General features: G+C 47.3%; 1 protein-coding gene across 1 annotated transcript; it reads right to left on the bottom strand.

Annotated features, from left to right (window-relative positions):
* Positions 1-1,667: 1,667 nt before the first annotated feature.
* Positions 1,668-22,012, bottom strand: LOC132445765 (uncharacterized). Its single transcript, XM_060035891.1, has 15 exons — positions 20,794-22,012; positions 19,495-20,021; positions 16,475-16,666; positions 15,330-15,425; positions 13,737-13,970; positions 12,480-12,627; positions 12,342-12,368; positions 11,336-11,865; positions 9,271-9,447; positions 6,317-7,426; positions 6,061-6,156; positions 5,585-5,815; positions 4,889-5,036; positions 3,797-3,823; positions 1,668-2,970 (listed from the first exon to the last, which is right to left on the bottom strand). Exons 1-15 carry the CDS (start codon positions 20,813-20,815, stop codon positions 2,417-2,419), a joined length of 4,119 nt encoding a protein of 1,372 aa, XP_059891874.1. The 5' UTR covers positions 20,816-22,012; the 3' UTR covers positions 1,668-2,416.
* Between the last annotated feature and the right edge of the window lie 655 nt (positions 22,013-22,667).

Here is a 22,667-nt window from a genome sequence, read left to right as displayed (position 1 = left end):
TATCAGCTAAACAAATTAGCTCCCTCCTCAACTTTGTCATATCCTCGTATTTACGGTGAACACTTCTGTAGAAATTTCTGGAAAGAGAAAGAGGAAATGAGTAACAATCCTCAGTAGGTCTGTAATTATAAACAATTGGTATATCTTGGAAGTGGAAAGTGAAAGATTTAAGCAGACCAGTAAAAAACTCAGAGGATCTGCCATTTGAGAAAGTTCCTCCAAGTCCGTCTTTCTCTGCTGGAGGTCCAGGGTTTCCTGCTCCTGGTCTCTGAGTAGACCCTCGGCCTCGCCAAGACCCCCGGCCTCCTCCAGACCCATATCTCTCTGACCTTCTCTCCCTCTACCAACCCCCCCGGGCCCTCAGATCCTCCTCAGCCGGTCTCCTCTCCACCCACACATCAAAACTCCACAGCCTTGGCGACAGAGCCTTCTCCAGGGCAGCTCCCAGGCTCTGGAACTCCCTCCCCCAACATATTCGTGACTCTGAGTCCCTCACCATCTTCCAGTCCCGCCTCAAGACTCATCTCTTCTCCCCCTAGATCACTCACTAACCCTAGCCCCATCAACTCAAACTTTTTTCTTGTCTATCTATTTTTGTGCCCCTATGTAAAAAGCACTTTGAGCGTGAGAAAAGCGCTATATAAATTGAATCTATTATTATTATTTGCTGTATCCGGGCCTGTGTGCGGGCCTGGACACATGCTTGTTTACGGACTTACTGCTGACGCAGGCTTGTTCCCGGCCCAACACACGACAGGATGACAGATTTCCAGTTCGGAAATTGACTGGCCGGATTCCCACTTTTCCCGGCCTTACCTGTTCCCAGAGTTAAACGGGGGCAAGTCAGGTCGTGCCCATTTTATTTTTAGATGTGTATCATTTTTTCCGTCTCAAAGGGCTGTACAGGCAATATATTTATGACACTCCCTAACTCTTAGCCCCCCAAAGGGCAAGAAAGAAAGTCTCATCAATGTAGGTGGCTTGAGAAGGAATAGAGAGTGGGGATTGCTCCCTCCAGGGAGGGTCAGGAGGGCCACAGGGACCATTTTTGACACACAGAGTAATCAGTGCAGGATTTTATAGGTCAGGGTTAGGGTTAAGTATAATTGGCTGACTCATTAATTCCGTATCATTTCAGTATAAGTTCACAGTACAGTATGCCGCGAGTGATGCGACGCGCCCGCTGGCCGCCTCCTCCTCCCGGTGTCTGAGCTGGGACACCCCCCCCCCCCCCCCTCCCCTCCCCGACGCCCTTCCCCCCTCCCACATGTGTTTGTGATGTTTTTAATATGTTGCTTATGTGCTTTCTAACCCCTAAACTGTCCCTAAACTCCCTTATAGGAGCCTAGTTTGGGAATTACCTTTTTTCCCCTCGTTTTCCCTCTCGTTTTCCTTATCTTATCTAATAATGAGGGGGCGCGTGCGCCCCGACAGTCTCTCCGTCCTGTCACCCCACACTGCCTTTTTATGTTTCTTGGACGGGATGTGACTGGTAATTTCGTTGCTCTGTACTTGTGACATGTGTAATGACAATAAAGTAAAGTAGAAGTCATGTGATATAGATGACCAAATTAAACACTTCAGACAACTTCACATCAGGCAATAGATAGATAGATAGATAGATAGATACTTTGATAATCCCAGAGGGAAATTATTTATTGATGATTTCTTTATTGAAAGGAGAACACATTTTCCTTAACTACTCTAGTCCCTCATCTTGAAATTGATGTTTCTATATAACTTGTAAAGAGACAGGAGGGAGAAGCAACCCATATGATTATGAAATAAGATAACATCACTTTGTTTGTCTCTGAAAGTATGATAGGTTACAGGAACATCTGCTGCTGCCACAGGGCAGAAAGACTAGAAGGTCTTTCTGTAGTTTATTTTGATTTGATCTCAGATCACACCACAGACAGTTGCTAATGTGGACATCCAGTTTGAGAATAGAAATCTAAAAGAGAGGTTTCCAAAATGACAATGACCTCCCTTCAGTGAGATTTATTGTTTGAAATTACTTATCACGGTCAACATTTTGAAATATAATAGTCCAAAATATGCCCTAAAATTTAAGTTTAAGTTGAAATACTAAAATAGAAGAAAATGTAATCGGTTTTGGTATGCCTGAATTAGTATGAAACTATAAAGAAAGAAAAAAATAAAAACGTTTACATTTTGAATAATCGTTTTTGCCCCAACATTCGGCTTTAAAGTTTTAAGTAGTTTTGCAGGAAATAGTCAATAAAATAAGATGGATACATTCAGTCACACACCATCACAACTTTACACAATTGAATAAGATCAGAAACATTCTTTCAAGTATATTTTAAAAACAACACATTAAGCAACGTAAAATCTTTATCTTCCCATCCAGTTCTTCCCGGCCCCGGGCAGAACTGGATGGGCTCCTGGTACCTCAGGTGTGTTTGAGCGCTGCCTTGTGGCCGGCCGGGCAGATCACCATGGTGTCGGAGGCCTTGTCGCAGCAGTACAGGTAGAAGAAGGGGAACACCTTCTCTCCGAGCGTATCCCAGAAGGTGTAAATGTGCTTGCGGGCCTTAGCGTCGTAGAAGGACACCTGGCCCTCCTCGCAGTCCACGTACACGCCCACGCGCTTCGGCCGGGGGTCAAGGGTCACCAGGGAGGGCGGGGCCGTGGACACGCGGTACTCCTGGCCCTTCTTCATGGCCAGCGCCCAGTAACCCTGGGCGACGCTGACGGCGATGCGGCCCTTCCTCTTGACGGAGGAGCGGGCCACGCCCAGGTACCAGTCGTCCTTCTCGCCCACCGCCACCTCCCAGTAGTGGCGCCCGGCGGCGAAGCCCTCGCGGCCCAGCACGATGACCACCGTGTCAAAGCGGTGGGGGGTGTCGGGCAGGTCCTGCCACGCCCCCAGGTGGCGCACCTGCCGCCGGTCCTGGGACAGCTGCAGCCAGGGGTTGGCCGTGTCGGGGTCGAGGGTCAGGTCGGCTGGGGGGGGGGGGGGGGGGGGGGGGGGGCAGAGAGGTTAGGATTTAGGACTTGAGGAACTCTCACCGAGTGCTCGTCGTGAATAAAAAAAAATAACATGGTCGATAAATAACGATGTAAGGATGATGCATGACCTGAGAAAACGAAAACTAAAGTACTAAACGTTTAAGGGTCCAATATTTCACCGCCAGGTGTGAGTGTGATTAGCCGTTTGAAAATCGGCCTCTTCTGACATCATAGGTGGGCGTCTCAACTTAGATGGATGACGGATAGATGAGCAAAGTCTGCTACAGTCCACTGGGTCGGCTGATAGACTGATGCCCGCTTGTGATGTCAGAAGAGGCCGATTTTCAAAAGGGCTTGTAACATCTAATCACCCTCACACCTGGTGGTATGATATTTCACCTTTAAGAAATACCTTAAGACTTAAGGAACTGTAGTATGTGTGATGACCAATGAATGTGGTGTGTGTGTGTGGGTGTGTGTATGGGAGGTGTATGTATGGGTGGGTGGCTGGCTAGGGGTTGGAGGAGGGGTGAGATAGTGTGTTTGGAAGTATGTAGGGAGAATTATTGGACAGGGTGTGTGCATGAGGGGAGTCTGTGTGTGTGACTGAGAACGGCAGGAGTATGAATGAAGGGGATAAAATGTAAAAAAAACAAGCTCCCAAAGATCATTATACTCTATGTTTCCCTATTTTACCTAAAATGAACCAATTATTTGATGTAAAGTCATGATCTGGTCATATGCTTTATGAGTTTGGATTGTAAAAATAATAATAAAAAATAAAAAAATACCTTAAGAGATGAATGTTTGCGAAACTCACCTGTGTATTTCCCCAGCTTCTTGATCTCTACAAGAAAGAGAGGCTTGTTATTCTCACAACCAATGGCGGTTCTACACGGGGGCCTACGGCGGCCCGTGCCCCTGTAGACATGTCCTTCCAAATGTCTGGTCTCGATATATTTAGAAAATGAATCATATCTAAGCAAACTCAACGAAGCAGAAGCGGGTATCCAAATGTCAGTATCCTTGCTAGGTCTAGGCTACACAATAGTGTGATGTTGACCACGTATATTTTCATCTGTATTGGCTGTTGCATTAATAATAATAATAATAATAATAATAATAATAATGGATTGAATTTATGTAGCGCTTTCCTAGACACTCAAAGACACTTTTACAGGGAAGGGGGAACCTCACTAACCACCAACAGTGGGATAACCAGTACATTTGAGTAAAGAGTAGTAGGCTGTCTGCCCGTGTTAAGTAGGGAGGGATGGTTATGCAACGAAATGTAAAGCATGTCCCTACGTTTTTTTTCTTCTGATTACACCCATCATGAAATGAAGAAAGAACAGTAGAACAGGGAAGTTTTCTTTGAGCTCTTTAGAAATTGCTATAATCCTTCCTGTAAGCTCAGCCTCTTTGGCAACACAGTTTCTCCGAAACTGAACTAGGAAATGGCACATTGTTTTGCACTTCGTTGTACCCTGTAGTTTTTTTTCACATTGACCCACTGTTTTGTACCCTGTAATGTATTTTTTATTTTACATTTTTCATGGCCCTACATCTCTTCCACGCTTGTACAAAACAAATGTTTGTATGATTTTGATGATTTAGGGCATAAGCTCCATCAATTTAAGATAGTTTGACAGAAAAATACATACCGGTGAAGTTGTACAAATTAAATGTTTGATGATTTCAAAGTAAAATAAAGTTTATATTTTATATTATATATTAATATAATTGGCCTTTTTTTTGTGCCCCTCTGGTTAAACACTGGCCCCTCCTTGGCCCCCCATAGTAACATTTGTCTAGAACCGCCACTGCTCACAGAGAGGAGTTTTCAATGTTAGTCAACTGAATAATACAGACAGAAAGACAGACAGTCATGCAGATAGACAGGGAGTCATACCGCCGTCTGCCAGCTTGTCTATCTCTGCGTCGAGCACGCTCTGTAGCTTAGCAACCGCCCTGCGGATGGCTCCGATGCTGGTATCCGTGGGAACACTGGTTCCAGACCAGTCCTTCACAATCGGAGACGCACTGAATGCTGGGAAACTCTAGAGAGAAAAAACGTTATTTATACCACCTATCAGTACAGACGATATCAACAGAATGGAGCAGAGGAATACAGAACTGAATAAATAGAGTATGAAAGGAAATTGGAGACTCTTTCCAAGAATTCAAGGCCACATGTACATGCTTTGTGTGTAAGGGTTTATTTGAGTTTACTTCTCATCTTATTATTTTAGGCTCCAGTGACCGTAACTGGCAAACATCTTGAAAGTATTTACTCCTTTCTTTAGATCTACCCTGGACATGTACATTTTATGTAATCTATCAAATATCTATTTAAAAGCATAAATCCATAAAGAACCGTGTTTATGCTTTTAAATGGATAGATGATTAAATGTTAAAACCCAGTGTTTTGTGCATGTGTGGGCTGTTATCTGAACACACAACAGCACAAGTGGCTCTTGACCAGGGGCTTGTCAAATTGGGGGTTTGCCCACCCGCCCTAGTGCCCACTGCCCTATTAAATCCACTCGTGCATAGGATTTTAAATAACGTGAGATATCAAACACACCAACGTGTCACGTGACCTCACCTGCAGGAAGTGGATGTGGTCGGTGCGGCCCAGGCTCTCCAGGTCCGTGTTGCGGCGCTGGAGCTCTGCGATCTCCTGCTCCAGGGCGGCCACCAGGCCCTGGGCCCGCCGCTCAGCCTGGCCCCGCCCCTCCTCCACGCTCCGCACCATCTCCGCCTGCGCCCGCTGGATCACACGCACCAGCTCCGCGAACACCGCCCCGCACTCCTCCACCTCCCGCGCCGCGCTTGCCTGCCGAACGTTTGATCAGAGTGACCGATCCGATGCATTTCATTTATTTATGTTGTCGGTTGTTAAGGCGAAGGTTTTAATCGGTGCGTTTTGATCGTTATATGAAGATTTGAATGTGTAATTTGGTTATTAACATTTATTTTACATTTAGATTAGTCATAATGTCGACCAGGGATTCACATAAAAATACTTTTGAATTCTAGTAGATAAGAACAAAAGAATATGTATCTTTGGTGAGGACTGACTTTATAGTGGTCAACCGATTTCTTGATCTCCTCCACTTTCTGCTGCCTCTCGCTGATCATCTGTTGCACATCCAACTCCACCCTCTTCAGCTGTGCCTGCAAGGAACATTTCCCCAACATTCATCAATCCCAGAAGAGGCATTCGACTAATTAGTAAGCATCAAATACTAACATAACTGAAACCCAAATTCATGAAAAATGAAAAGTAACCCATAGGCTAGCGTGTTTACCGAAACGGCGTCGCGTTTTCCCCCACCTTTTTGTCCATCCACTCGCGCTCGACGGGCACGGTGTAATGCGACCGGTGGTCCGTCTCGGTGCACAGCACGCACACGCACGTCTGCTCCTTCTTGCAGAAGAGCTCCAGGAGGCGCTCGTGCTTGGGGCACATGCGCGCCGCCATGTTGGCCACGGGCTGGATCAGCTTGTGCTTGGTGAAGCGCGCCGTGTGGGAGCGCAGGTGCTCGCCGCAGTACGACGTCAGACACACCAGGCACGACTTCTCGGCCGCGGGGCGGTCCTCGCCGAGGCACACGTCGCAGAGCACCTCCTCCGCCGCCCAGGGCGCGAAGACGGGGCTGGGCGGGGTCGGCGGGGTCGGAGGAGGAGCCGGGGTTCTGGGAGAGGGCGGGGTCGAGGAGGTCCTGGAGTGCGCCGGCCGCGGGGGGCGTTCGGGCGTGGTCCGGGGGACGGACGCCCCTTCGACCCCCGGCGGGGGCGGCGGAGAGGGGGAGGGTTTCAGGCCGGAGGGGGGGGGGGAGGAGGAGGAGGGCGGGACCAGGGGCGGCAGCTCGTCCTGGAGCCCCGCGCGGGGCTTCTTCCCCTTCTCCTCGCGCCTCCTCCGCTCCTCCGCCTGTCTCTCCTTCAGCTCCACCAGGAGCTGCTCCCGCTTGTCCTCCTGCAGGAGCTGCTCCTCGTCCTCGCCCTCGTTCCTCCTCTCCGCTCCCCACCTCTTCTCCTCCTCCTCCTCCTGCTGCCGCCGCTCCTCGCACCTCCTCTTCTCGGCGCTGCTCACGCGGATCTCCTTGAACTGCTGGGCGATCTCGCGGAGCACGGTGTTGACGCTGACGTCGGGCCGCTTGGCGAAGCTCTTCTTGCACATGGGACACTGGTACGACGGCGGGCCGGTCCTCCAGTAGCCCAGGATGCAGCTCTGGCAGAAGTTGTGTCCGCAGGGGATGGACACGGGGTTGGTGAAGACGTCCAGGCAGATGGAGCAGTGCACCTGCTCCTCCGACAGGTTGCCGGCGTTCGTGTTGCCGTTGTTGGAGGTGGCGTTGGCGGCCATTCCTGCGCAGCGGAGAGGCAGGGTCATATTCAGCAGCAAGTTAGCCACCTGGGGGGGAGGCCGCGGCATGGAGACCTGCTGTGACAGGTCGACGTCAGTTTGTGGGGGATGGGGTTAGACACGGCGCTCATGGCTGTAAAGTGCAATGCATTGTGGGACTTTTTGAATTTGAGTTGAAAACAAGTTGAAGGGGAACTGTCCTGCTCCTTTATGATATATAAGAGAGTACTGTTACATGCGCGTGATATGAACAACTCCTTCAGCACAATTCCCATGAATTCATCTCTAAAAAGTTTATTCGAGGATCGATTTGGATAATGCAAATCACAGAATTATCGATGGAGACCGATTTTTCAAAACATGTCTATGAAGCAGTGCTCTCATAAATTTCTGTGCAGGACACCTTGCAGTCAACTGTATTTATAAAGGAATTGTGGGCCATTTGGAATAAACGTTATTTGGGAATTGGATATCTTCCTGTCTGGTTTTGGATGTTTTTGGGGGTCAAAACACTATTATGGGATGTACCTGTGCAAAAGTTTGTCTGTTTGACCTACAGTCAAATGTGTTCCTGGGGCACCCCGGTGGCTCAGCGGGTCGAGCGCGTACCATTAAAGGCTCAGTCCTTACCGGGTTCAATTCATGAACGTGGTCCTGTGCTGCATGTCTTCCCCTCTCTCCCCTATACCTTCCTGTCTATCTTACTCTGCAATAAAAAGGATAAAATCCCCCCAAAAAAAATCTGTTCCTGTCCAGTCATACATACATAGTATCATTCATACCATCGATTGGCCACTGTCTCCTATAATCTAACTATAAATATAAAGTTGTATGATGACTTGTATCTAAAGATATATGTTCTTTAAGGTTGTTCTTATACGATTATTTGTAACTTTAAAACAAATTCACTGCGACTCTAAAAGTTTTGCTCCCTGCTCCTAAGAGAGAAAATAGCTTTAGCTCCCGCTTTATAAATAGCTAGTCGGTCGGGCTGTAGCTGTGCTAGCTGTCAGGCTAAATATGTTAAGCTAGTAAGATTAGCATACGCGCTAATAACGATTGCTTTAGAATATAATGACAAGTATGCGGGGGGGAGGGAGAGAGCTGGGCAGAGTGAGACAGATTATAAATATATGGTGAGAGAACATGGCTTTTCCGTGACGGTCTAAGTTAAAGTGTGCTTCTGGACTTCGGCCCATTTTTTCTAACTCCTTAAGACTTTTCAAGACTTGACATCACCATGGTACCTCCAACTGTCCCCTTGTTTTGCAATTTTTATACGACAATGTGAACCGACAATGACCTCAAACCTTTGCACAATTCAAATGGAAAAAGATAGATATTGATTGGTGAGAGGGAGGGGGGAGAGACATTGACCCAAGCTGAGCAGAGAAAAGCAGAAACCATATAGAACCCTTTTCAAGCAAGTCTCAACCAATCAGTACAAGTTAAGAGAAAAACAAAACCGTGCAGACTTCTGCACGATTTTCTGCTTGTATGTCAAATGCGTGTTGTTCTACTTCTGCTTGTATGTCAAATGCGTGAAGGTGTTTAAAATGAGGCAATGCAGAAGAGGAAGAAAAATAAAATAAAATGGAGAGAGGAAATTAAAGAGAGACACGAAAAAAAAAGATAGATATTGATTGGTGAGAGGGAGGGGGGAGAGACATTGACCCAAGCTGAGCAGAGAAAAGCAGAAACCATATAGAACCCTTTTCAAGCAAGTCTCAACCAATCAGTACAAGTTAAGAGAAAAACAAAATCGTGCAGACTTCTGCACGATTTTCTGCTTGTATGTCAAATGCGTGTTGTTCTACTTCTGCTTGTATGTCAAATGCGTGAAGGTGTTTAAAATGAGGCAATGCAGAAGAGGAAGAAATATAAAATAAAATGGAGAGAGGAAATTAAAGAGAGACACGAACCTGGGAGCAGCTGCTGCAAGTTCTCTGCTGGACACTGACACACGACACTGCTGGCACACAGACACATACTGACACACACAAACACACGCACACAAACACGCACAAGCACGTAGACACTAATACACACGCACAAAAACACTCACTCAGTATCTCTCTCTCGCAGAAACACACACACACACACACACACACCTATAAATATAGAAATATACCCCCCTTCCTTCACCACAGATACAAATATACCCTCGCCCCCAAGGGGAACTTGTTTAACCCTTTAGAGGCTTCCAATAAACATAATCATCGCTCTCCTCCTCTCTGCTGCTATCACAAGATAAACCGCGGTCAACACAAGCAGAACAAGCTAGGATTCCATACTTTATACCCATGTTGACAGAAAGTAAGAATATTTTGCCCGATTAGGTTTTGTTCGATCACAACTAATATAATTAGAATTGGGGTACTTGTTATAGGTCAATTGGAAACCTGGTTTGAAACGCTCCACAACCTGTGTAACCATAGGATTAACCAACTAATTGGACGTTGCCATTATCTTCCTAAAGGCCCAATGTGGATAACTCCTCATTCAAATAACTACAAACAACTATACTCATGTTATACAGAACAAGTAGAATCTAATTAGTTCATAAACATTCAACATGCTCATTAAGTAATTCTGTGTGCTTGTATCGACCACGGATAGGGTAAACATCAGGCGTCCCCAGGGTGCAACGGAGAGCGCTGATGATGGCCAGCATTTGTCAGACCAGACGAGCGTTAGTGAGGATGTTTTGGACGAATAACAGCGTCACGTTTATTGTGATTTCAAGTGTAACCTCCTGACGGATCCAACCAGACGTGTAGGAAAGCGCAGGCGACACTGTTATAATGGTTGGTTGTCCCCTCCGGAGACCCGGGTCCAAGTCCCTGTGGACTAGCGCTCTCATTCTAACAAAAACAAAGGTGCTACTGCTCTCTGTTCTTTGAAAAGGTGGAGAGCGCTGAACTGCAGTATAATGGTACATTGACAAACATGTGCTCCTGCCTTATCTTTTTGAAGGCGTGGAGATTAGCATTGCCAGTGCTAATCAAGACATATATTTCACATTCATATAAAACCATCTATACATTTTAGGGTCAAACCTTTGATGGGTAGTGTAGACCAGTGAACTGATTCGGGTACTGGGATCTGCCGCTGTTCTCCGGATAGGTGGAAAGACTAGCAGTGTAATGCTAGTTAGACGGGCGCCTTTGGAGAGCGACTGGTCTAGAATCCAGCACAATGATGACAGGGGAAAGTGTGTTAAACATGTGATACTCAAGCGTTTTTTACTTCGGTTTCTTTCACTCTCTCTACAGCTCTGATTAAAATGTCCTAAAAGTAGTAAATGTCCTGACAAGTCAAGCTCTCGAAGAGATGAGGCATCACAATAAAAGGTTCTCTACAGGGAGACTATTGCTAGTTCGAACCAATCAAATCAGCCTATGGGTCTTCTAACTCAAAGAGGCGAAGCTTATTGATTAATGTGTTTATTAAAAAAGATATGATATGAACATTTGATAAAAAAAAATTAAGGTAAAGTGTTAGTGTAAAATGCTCTTACCCAGCAAGCCTGTTTAAAATCGTATTTATCTTGTAAAGGTAAATAAGTTAATATAAGTCATGTTTACTAGCCCATGTAATTACAGATTTACAGAAAAGGTGCCATCACCTAAATCAAGCTTCTACTGGCCATTAGCCTAGCGTGTCTAGCTAAATCAGTTAAACCCTAAGTCTTAAACCTTCAAACATTCCTCTTTTGTCTCATTATCATAACAAAGCAGTGATTTCAAAAAGTCCAGTTACGTAGTCAATATCTTCAGTAGCTTATATCTTGTCACACATGCTGTCACACAAGAGACAATCAGTTCTTTAAAAATATCAGATTTACACAACTTCTTAACCCTCGCGAACCAAACTGTATTTCTAAAAGTTTGGGCTTTGTTGAAAAACTTGACTGCGTCGGTTTTGGTTTAAATTCGACCTCCTTCATGGGTTGCCTTGGTGACCACCTGTCCCTCCTCAGTTCGGTTTGATCTGGCCGATCACAAGGGGGGCCGCGTTCTTGCCCTCATGGACCAGGCAGGGGCTGAAGATGGGGTAGAGGCTCTCGCTGAAGGTGTCCACGAAGGTGTAGAGGTGCAGGCGGCTCTTGGCGTCGTAGAAGGACACCTGGCCGCCGTCGTGGTCCAGGAAGACCCCCACCTTGGCGGGCTGCGACGCGGCCGTCAGCGGCACGCGGCTGGACGCCAGCGCCTTGATCTCGCCGTTCTTCAGCCACAGGCACCAGAAGCCGCCCTCGGGGCTGAGGTTGATGTCGCCCTTGCGTCGGGCCGAGCCGCGGGCCACGCCCAGCGTCCACGCCGTCTTGCGGCCCACCTCCACCTCCCAGTAGTGGCGTCCGGACGCCAGGCCCTCGCGGGCCAGCACGAAGAGCGCCGGGTTGAAGCGCCGGGAGCTCTCCGTCTGCGACGACTTCCTCTCGTCGTAGCGCACCTGCCGGCCGTCCTCGGAGAGCACGAGGCTCTTCTGGGCGGTGCCCGGGTCCAGGATCACCTCGCCTGATTGGTGGAGAGAGAGAGAGAGAGCGAGCGAGCCGGTAATGTGACACAAGTCTTGTGGATTCATAGAGAACTGTAGCCATTGAAAATTCCTTCAAAAGGTATCATACCACCAGGTGTGAGTGCGATTAGCCTTTACAAGCCATTTTGAAAATCTGCCTCTTCTGACATCACTAGTGGGCGTGGCCACTAGTGCCACGATAGATCAGTCTACCAGCCTACCCAGTGGACTGGAGCAAACGTTCATCTATCTGTCACACATCTAGGTGGACACGCCCACTGGTGATGTCAGAAGAGGCCGATTTTAAAAACGGCTTGCAACGGCTAATCAAACTCACACCTGTTGGTATAATACGTCACCTTTAAACAACCTCAACCCTTTCAAACTTTAATCAAGACTAAACCATCCGTCATATCAATCACTTCAACTAAAATATGCACACGTGTCAAAAAATGGTGCTCAAAAAGTGACTCACTTGCGTAGTTCTGCAGCTTCCTGAGCTCTGGAACCGAGAGGGACAACAACACAGTCAGTCATCGTGAAGCTCTTTGCAGTCTTGCCATTTACACTGTGAACGCCGGGCCCACTGGAGCTCAGAGGAAGGCCAGCCTACCTTTCCCGTACAGCCTCTGGAGCTCCACCTGGAACTTGTCGACCAGCCCGCCGACCGAGGAGCGCACGGTGCCCAGGTACAGGTCCGTGCTCACGCTGACCGTCGACCAGTCCAGAGGCTCCAGCGGCGGCGGCAGCCCGGCGGCGCTCTGGACACACAGATCCCACGGAGGTTAGAAAACCGTCGGCGGTGTGGAGAGTTACGCCGCATGCCCACTGCACCGTCAGTCAACGGACGTGGGAAGGCGTGGCTGACGGGATGGGGGAGTCTTTGCAGAGGCATCCGTCAGCCAATCAAATCGCTTCCCGCTAACAACAACAAAGCCGGGTTCTTCCCGCTTCTTCCTGCTTGTTGCGTTGTCATTGCAAGATGACCCGCTTTCCAGTATCGTCAGAGCCCGAGTCGCGTCACAGTGCTTAAATTTGCATACGCGATCTGATTGGATGACGGATCCGTCGCTGCCGAAAAAGTTGAAAATTGTTCAACTTTTTGACGGAGCCGAAGGCTCCAACGGAACGGACGGATCCACAATGCATTGCGCGTCCATCCCCATTCAATGCATTGTGGATCCGTGCGCTCAAGGCTCCGTCAAAAGGTTGAAACTTTTTTTTACTTTTTCGGCGGCGACGGATCCGTCATCCAATCAGATCACATATGCAAATTTAAGCACTGTGACACTACTCGGGCTCCGACGACCCTGGAAAGCTCCCCCATCCGTCAGCCACGCCTTCTGAGTCCTTTGACTGACGGTGCAGTGGGCACGAGGCGTTATTGCCAGGTGGTCACTGACAACTCGACAGTAGGGGGATAGCGGGATGATACATTTACTGTAGGCTCACGCAGTGCATTAGGCTAACGGACCATCACAAGCCAACACTGGGAAGGAAGCTAGCGGTACGGTGGCTAGCGTTACGGTGGCTAGCGGTACGGTGGCTAGCGGTACGGTGGCTAGCGGTACGGTGGCTAGCGGTACGGTGGCTAGCGGTACGGTGGCTAGCGGTACGGTGGCTAGCGTTACGGTGGCTAGCGGTACGGTGGCTAGCGGTATGGGTGACTTGTGATACGGTGACTAGCGGTACGGTGGCTAGCGGTTGCGTTAAAGAGCAACCACACACAATGACCAAACCACAGGGAAAGCAGCGAGCAGCACGTAGCGAACACCACCTGCCATCGCCTTTGTATAGCACATAACATCCCCTGGCACCTAATTGAGCCCGTCCGATCTGAGCCCGACACGCCCTGTGCCGCCGGTCGTACCTGGAGGAAGACGATCCGGTCCTGGGTGTGGGCGAAGGCCTCCAGCTCGCTGCTGCTCCTCCTGAGCACACTCAGCTCGTTCTCCAGGCCGCGGGCCAGCTCCTGGGCGTGGCGCTCCGCCTCCCGCTGCCGGGACGCGATGAGCTCCACCAGCTCCGCCTGGCTCTGCTCCACCAGCCGCTGGAGCTCGGCGTACACCTGCCAGCTCTCCTCCAGCTCCTTCTGCGCGTTGGCCTGCGGGTGACAAGAGTTAAGGCTCAGTAATGGTTCTACGTCGACGCAGACAAAACGCAGACTCCCCAACACAGTCGTGAATCGTGAACCTGTTTTGGTTCTGCGTCGGGTTTGAGTGAGCGGACCAATCACAGCCCTTCCTGCTGCGTCGCCTCGACGGAAGGTTACAGTTTTTAGGAGCCGCACTTCCTTGCGGTGGACGAAAGTAGGGTCCGCAAGGACGTAATGGGTCCGTAAACCAATTGAGATAATTCGGGATTAAGGTCTCAGGTGCTCTACTTTGACCAATCTGGCATCCTTAAACAGGGTGACTGTGGTGAGTGCGTTTGACTCCCAGCACGGGTGTCTGGGTTGGATTCCTCAATGTTTAGTCTACTCTTAAAGCCTTGAGCAACTTATGACATGTTAGTGAAGACTTGCTTGGGATAAACGCTAACTATGTCACTCTTGAGACAGTGTCACCACAAAGTACCGTTCGAATGTACTCCACGGACTGTACAAGTATATCGTAGGAGCACTGTAGTATTATTATGTTCTCTTAGAGCTCTACATACTTGTCTCTCTCCTTTTGTTCACGCGTCACTTCTCTCTTTACCTCACGCCCCATTGTGGACACGCTGACGTCAGAGTCCCTCCTGCGTGGAGGTGTTTTGGACCGAGTGAATAGTTCCACGGGTGGAACAGGTAGGGCAGGTCTGACGGCCGCCCAGCCCAGGGGGAGGAGGAAGTATTTTGTGTCCAACAGTGTTGAAGGCCCACCTTCCTACCACCAGCAGGGAGGCCAACTGGCTATTGCGCACCATTTCATTTCATTTTCAAATATAAGCCGGTTTTCGTTGAATATGATAACGCATGATATGATAACGTCATTGATTTTACACTGGATTGTGTGTCATGTGGAATAATAATAGGCAAAATGATTAAGAGGAAATAGAAATTGTCGTTTGGTAGTCAAAGCAGCACACCCACCCACACCCACACACACACACACACACACACACACACACACACACACACACACACACCAGGATACTCTAAACACAAAGGCAGGTGAAAAAAAGCAGAACCCAATGATATGAAAATTATATACATGATGAGATTCATAATACATGGATCGCATGTATTCAATGTGTTATGTTTCTTCAAGACTGTCATCTTTGGCAAATGCTGACAGATACGCTTAAATTCAAACGCACACATTTAAACACACACATGCGACACTCCTCCGTCTCGGATGCGTCTTCAAGGATGTGTCTTGCAAGCTAAGGATTAGTATTCAGAGCTTCCATCTGGTTTTAAACGGATGTTGGCTTAGCCTTAGCAGTCATCCACAACTGTGTACATTAGCCTTGACCTCACCTTGATGACCCTGATGGACTGCTTGATGTCTTCCAGTTTCTTTGTCCTCTCTTTGATTAGATGTTTGACCTCTGACCTTCTCTTTGACAAGTTAGCCTGCAAAGAAAAAAAGAGAAAACATTTGAAATGTTTATTTTCACAGATTCAAACCCACCCTCTAAGCAACCCGTGTTTTTGGAAACAAAGCAAGTTGAAACCAAACGATATTTGTACACGTTTTAAATCTGAGCCCTACATATGTATTCTCTTGATCACATATTCCCAGTGTTGGTTCTCCCATTTTGCGTTGGGTGTTTTGAAGGGACTTGATCTCATGCAACACTTGAAACCTGTTGACTGGAGCCTTTGTTTCAGGGTACTGTGGGATGGGGTAATGGTGGAAATCTTGCCTCGGGCCCCCTTAAGTTCATAGCCAACCTGAACATCACTGTCACACCTGGCATTCCCTGAGGTTTGCTGTCAGCATGTCATGTCCCTTATCTTTTTCCTATATCCTTCTTTTCCATGCTTTACCTATTTGGTTTTGTTTAAGCGCCTATTCGGGTTATTAATTCATATCAAAGGCAGCTCTATAACAGACATCGATGCTTGAGAGAGAAAGACCGAAAGAGAAAAACAGCTTTAGACAGAGAAAAAATTTAAACTTTCTCACATCTAGGGAACCATAGGACTAAAAACATAAACCATTTAAATTGAATTTTTTTGCCATTGATTTGTTAATTTTTTTCTGCTTCAAACCCTTCGTTAGGGACATTCCAGTCTGCGCCAGAATAGGTGTGGGAATTATTTACATATTGGTCCTTACGCCAATGTAAACTAGTGTACTGAAAGCGCGGACATGATGCAAAACACATTAAAATGCGATCCCTACATAAGATTCTTCACCATGCTTTATCTATTTGGTTTTGTTTGAGCGCAAAGTGCCTATTCGGGTTATTAATTCACATCAAAGCCAGCTCTATGACAGACATCGATGTTTGAGAGAGAAAGATCAAAAGGGAATTATTTCCATATTGGTCCTTACACCAATGTAAACTAGTTTCCTGAAAGCGCGGACATGATGCAAAACACATTAAAATGCGATCCCTACACAAGCAGGGTTGTGTAGGGCTCTCAACAGGTGCTGTTCCTGGTCCGACCCTCACCATTTGCTTCTTGAACTCGCGGTCGGCGGACACCACCTCGTGGGCCTTGTGGACGGTGTCGGCGCAGGCGGGACAGATGCAGGCGTTGTCGGTGCGGCAGTACAGCTCCGTCAGTCGCTGGTGCTTCTTGCAGATCTTCTCCTCCAGGTGGAAGGTGGGATCCACCAGACGGTGGGAGGACATGGACTTCACCTGGACGGACGGACGGACAGGGGAGAGACAGACAGGTGGAGGGAGAGAGACAGGAGTGGAGAGAGAGACAGGAGTGGAGAGAGAGACAGGTGGAGGGAGAGAGACAGGCGTGGAGAGAGAGACAGGAGTGGAGAGAGAGACAGGAGTGGAGAGAGAGACAGAAGTGGAGAGAGAGACAGAAGTGAAGAGAGAGACAGGAGTGGAGAGAGAGACAGGTGGAGGGAGAGAGACAGGAGTGGAGAGAGAGACAGGAGTGGAGAGAGAGACAGGAGTGGAGAGAGAGACAGGAGTGGAGAGAGAGACAGGTGGAGGGAGAGAGACAGGAGTGGAGAGAGAGACAGGAGTGGAGAGAGAGACAGGAGTGGAGAGAGAGACAGGTGTGGAGAGAGAGAGACAGGAGTGGAGAGGGAGACAGAAATGCAGAGGGAGACAGAAATGTAGAGAGACAGAATATGAAAAAAGATAGAAATGTACACGTAGAGCAACATTTGTTAGGGTAATGCTACATTTGAAATACTGTACTTGTGATACTATAATATACAGCCTTCTATAAATTGTATTTTTCAGTGTTTTCTTTATTCTAGTCAGTAGGCCCTATCTGTCCATAATGCAGGCTGCAGTTCCAGCTGATTGAGGGCCGACCCTTCCTTTCTAATCTTTATCTAGATATGCCAACCAATCTGGGTGTATGAAGGCCATCGACCGCCATTCTCCGGTTTGCACCCAACAAAGAGAACAGAAACAATAGAAAGAGCTTTAAGAAAAGCAGTGGTTTATTCCAGAGTTCAACTCTTGGTTGTATTTCACATTGGCTACGTCGTCTAGACATTGCCTTATGGGCTTGTCCCGTGCGCGAGCACGCGCACGGGACAAGCCCATAAGGCAAAGCCTAGACGAAGTAGAATTACTAGAGTTATAATGACATAACCATTGTTCCAGACTGAGCAGGTGATGTGGCGATGGCTGTTTCGACATGTGTGCAGACACAAGTAGATGCACCACAGGCGTGCAGCCCCACCCAGAGTCCAATCACTTTGGCCAGGTGAGGCTGCTTCCACCAAGCATAAACCAGGCATAAACCACAGACGCGCTCCACGACTGCTGAATATTAGGAGATGATAAGTTTACTCAGGCCTGTACTTGTGTCAACATAAGAGATGACATACCCACGCCAGGGGTCGACTCATCGTTCTACTGGTGGATCCATGTTAGCCTTCCCAACGATATCAGGTTTCCTTTGAGCTCATATCCTGATTCATGCGTCCACTTTAATGCAAGGATGCATCTCAAATGTATTAATTAGACATGAATTTACTCATCGGAATTGAAGGGCGTAATTCATTATTGATGAAGGGAATGAGTTTTGAAAGCATGTCTATGTCTCCTTTCAAGTCTTAGTTCTAACACTCTATAAGTTAATCAATAACTAATGAATCGTTAATTCATGATTGAAAGGGATGGACCCTGAATAAAGGTTGCAGTCTGTGATTCATATGTTGGGTCCGTCTCTCTGCCAGATTGTGTCCCTGTACTGTTTAACCCTTACCTGCTCCTTATTGACCTGTCTCTGTACTCTCTAACCCAGGCATGTCCAAAATCCGGCCTGCGGACCAATTTTGGCACGGGGTTGTATTTTATATGGCCCGCGGCTCCCTTACGAAAATGTATTATTTATGGCCCGCCAGCCCGCCACCGTTGCAATTTCTCTTTTCACCACATGGGGGCAACACCATTCTGGCGCGAGCCACATCCGCGACACCCATGAACCTGACCCCTCCCCCCCACAGATAGGCTAATAAGGGTTAGCAATTGCATGGAGGTATTCCTACATCATGGCTGCTGTAGCTAAATCAAACTATACATTTACGTAATCTTGATTGCAGTTTTCTATTCAATCAGTTCATAAATGTAAGTACAACTCACTAGTTTTGTAGTTGCATCACCAAAAAAATGTATGTTACTTATAATGCTAAGTTTAATCAACTATTGATTTTATGTAGTATTGACTCGAGGTTAAGTTATTTCACCTAACGGTTTCAAGTAATATGGACTGAAGATGGAGTTGAGTCAAATAGCAATCTATTTAAGTTAACTTAATGTCTTAGTTGTCTTGTCACACAATTTCAAGGCAGCATGGACACTCAAATTTTTAAGTTGCAACAACAAGTTTGGTTGTGTGGTGTGATCTTGTGAAATTGTTAGAGGCCTATTGTATGTTTATTTTTTTGCATGTGCATTTTTTATGGTCAAATTGTTGTTAGTTTCCTATTGTTCCGAGTTAATGAAATTGACAATATTTTTATTTGACTGCAATTGTTGTAATACAGTTTATGTGAATTTGCTATGGTCAAAAAGTAGTCTTCTCAAATTAACTTGGACAGCTATTCCTCAATGCTTGTTCCTTGTGTGGCGTGATAAACGAGTGGTGAAAGAGACTTTTTTTCATTTGTTATTGTCAAATTGAAGTCTATTGCAGACTATTGCATATCGTTAAATATAAATGATGAAATGCAATTCATTTGTACGTGACTTTATTATGGTCCAAAGATATGACGGGAGAGGCCTTCGGTCCTCGAGGTATTTACATTTTTCAAATATGGCCCCCTTTGAAAAAAGTTTGGACCCCCCTGGTCTAACCCTTACCTAATCCCTAATTGCCTGTCTCCGTACTGTCTAACCCCTGCTTGCTCCTATAAGCCGCTCTGGATCTGCATCTGCTAAATGAGTGTGGGCTACATGGACGGACAGTAGTGATTGTCGTTAGTGGTTCTGAGTATTGGTTGGTTTCAAACGACAACAATAAGAAGAACCGGACGGCAGACACCCACCTTCTTGTGGTGGCGCAGGTGGGTCTCGCAGTACGAGCCGGGGCAGTTCAGACACGACTTCAGCGCCTTCACCTTCCTCCCGATGCAGGCGTCGCACGGCACCTCCCCCTCGCGGGCAAAGTCCCCGTTCGTGTCGGCCCCGCCTCCTCCTCCTCGCGACGGCGAGCCCCCGTCTCTCAGGCTCCCGCCCGCCCCCGCGCCGGAGCTCAGGTTCAGGGTGGACCCCCGCGACCCGGCCCCTCCGTCCACACCGTCTCCGCCACCGCCAGCGCCGCCCACGTTCAGCCCCAGAAACTGGGTGGAGATCTCCGCCAGCACGCGGTTGACGCTGAGCTCGGGCCGCTTGGAGTAGCTCTTCTTGCACATGGGGCACAGGGACTTCTTGCTGTGGTCCCAGTAGCCCTGCAGGCAGGCCTTGCAGAAGCTGTGGCCGCACGGCGTGGACACGGGCTCCACAAACACCTCCAGGCAGATGGAGCACATAAACTGGTCCTCCGAGAGGAGCCCTGCGGGGCTGCGGGCGGCACCTGGGGGGGGGGGGGAGATAGGTTAGCAACACACGGGGGAGACGCTCTGGGCCGCACTACACCCCTCGTCGGCTGGAACTGATGGAGGCAGTGAGGAGAGGGGGAGATTTACATTCAGGGCATTTAGCAGATGTTTATATCAAAAGCTACCTACAATAAGTACATTTGTCATAAGAAAGGGAAGCAATATATCGCTGTCAGTGGAATAAGGATGTTCATAGAACCAAGTGCAAAGCACCATTAATCACTAGGTCAATCCATTCCCTGTTTACAACCAGTGGCGGTGGGTCAATAGAGGGCGCTAGGGCGCCGCCCCTCCGTGAAGTATTCACTTGAATATATCTGCCAACTATTAATCAACCGGTGGCGGCTGGTGATCCAAAATGTGGGGGGTCACAGTAATAGACACGGGGTCTCACACACACACACACACACACACACACACACACACACACACCCCCACTGTATTCTGGTGCATTTTGGGGATGGCCACTACCTATTTACCTACTATTCATTCAGATTCATAGCCTACATCAGGGCCTGGACAGGCTTACACTGCATATACAGACCTACTTTATGGCCATTCCACCAGCCATTGCTATTTGACCCATTGTTGTTATTCTGATATTGAGACAAATCATGATCACTGTCCTATAGCGTCCATTTTTTGTGAGTCTCAATGTCTACTTCAAATGCAGTCAGAAATATGGGACAGTTGCTTCATTTTGTTTATATGCTACAGGCCGAAAGACTAAATTAATATGTAACTTACTTGCTCCTTTTAAGTATACCATTGCTTGGGGAGTCCAATTCCTCCACTGAAAAGGGGGAAAAGTGCTAACAACTCTCTGCTAGTTAACGATCTATCTCTTCTCTCTAGTTGTGTTGCGCGATTGCTGCTGAGGGAGGTATCCTATTTGGTTGATTCGCTGAATTGTCCAATCATGTGATGATAACAAAAAAGAAAAGTGATACCATTGGCCTGGGGCGCACACTGGTGCGACCGGAGGGCGAATTTTCTTGCGCCAATTAAAAGCTGTCTCTGCTTGATAGACCGCAAAAAGTTAGCAAGCTTACATTGACTTCAACGTGGCCGCCGCCCCTGACTTGGAGGAGGGCCTTATTTCGAATGACCAATAACTAGCCTAGCCCAAATCAGTGACGTTCAGACGCATTTAAATGTTTGCTGGCAGTGACAAGTATATCACACAATTAAACGAGGATAAACGCTATGTATTTTTGTTGATATATTTCGTATTGATGATAGTTGATTAAATCAACTTTTATCAATACGAGTTCAGGTTATGGAGTTTAGGGGATGGTGGGTGTGGGAGGTGGAGCGATGAATGTGGTGGTGGTTTGTCCCTTCACCCCTAATCCCTTCTCATGTCTATTTATTTGTGTCGTAGCACGTACGTTCATGAATATGGCATGTTTACTGCTAATCCTTGAGAGGAAATTTCTCAAATGTGCACGTTGTAGGTTATGCAATCAGAGACCACAATTAGCCTACCAGGTAATATTCACAACAGTCAGCTTTAAACACAACACACCCCATTGCTAGCACATAGCTCACACCGACCAGGGAGTTCTATATAATCTTTTGTCTTTCCCACCACTGTGTGAGAATGAATGTCTGGTATGTGAACATTCAGGTTGGACAGCTACGTAGACATGTCTTGTGACATTCAAAAGAAAACAGCAGTTTGGGTTCAGCAGTTCCACACATACTGTACAATACAGCTCTCATGAGACTATATATATTGAAATCTGTATATCGCCAAGAGTTCATCAACTCTGAGATAAAGGGATAGAGCTCCCAAGATTTGTCTTTATAGAGGTCTACTTTTTTTAAACAAAACTAACCTATTCTGATACAAATCGGCTGGGATTCAATATCTAAACATGACTGATCTGAGATCAATTTAAAGTGGAAAGACCTTCAGTTAAAGAATATCCCAAAAAGAACAGAACAGAGAAGAAGCATTTGGACTCACTCATGTCTTCCTCTCGACTCGTGTGTCTCAACGTGTGTCAGTTTAGTGCTGTGTGACTACTCTGCAGTGAATAATTAACCAACAGGTACACCTGAAACTCTGGTATCTACCCCCCCCCCCCCCCCACACACACACACACACACACACACAGACACACACACACCAAAACCCTTTGACACGCCCAGCCGACACACACACCCACACACATTGGGCCCTTTGTTGCGCTCCTGACTCTTGATGGGTATGCAAACAAGACGCTCAGAATACGCCTTCACTGTAAAAGCTCAGTATGAACCTTCAGAACAGGAAGCTCAATGTCAACCTTCAAAATAAAAGCTACAATCTTAGAAGTAATACGGTAAAGATTGCTGCAAATTTTTCTTTTTGTTATTGTATTTCTCCAACCTTTAGAGAAACTTCTAAAATCAGGTTGTGGATTTGTTGTTGAAGGGAAATAAACCGTGTTAGTCAAGGTGAGTCACTCTGAAGGTATGGGGAGGGAGGAGGGAGGGACGGGAGGGGGAGGAAGCGGTGGTGGCCATAGAGTGTTTACAATGAAAAAGATGGACAAGCAGACTCAATTTATGAGTTTAACATGAATGTGAACTAACTTTATTTCGCACTTTTAATAAATAAGTATTAACCAGCA

Source organism: Gadus macrocephalus, chromosome 17, assembly GCF_031168955.1.
Source record: "Gadus macrocephalus chromosome 17, ASM3116895v1".
Lineage (NCBI taxonomy): Eukaryota > Metazoa > Chordata > Actinopteri > Gadiformes > Gadidae > Gadus > Gadus macrocephalus.
The sequence above is the reverse complement of the archived record's forward strand: the minus strand, read 5'-3'. Positions and strand labels throughout refer to the sequence as shown.

Coding starts and splice junctions, on each gene's coding strand:
- LOC132445765 (XM_060035891.1), bottom strand. CDS start 20,815: ATGGTATACTTAAAAGGAGCAA. Junction 12,628..13,736: donor ACCGGATCGTCTTCCTCCAG/GTACGACCGGCG, acceptor CTGTGTGTCCAG/AGCGCCGCCGGGCTGCCGCC. Junction 2,971..3,796: donor GAAGCTGGGGAAATACACAG/GTGAGTTTCGCA, acceptor CCCCCCCCCCAG/CCGACCTGACCCTCGACCCC.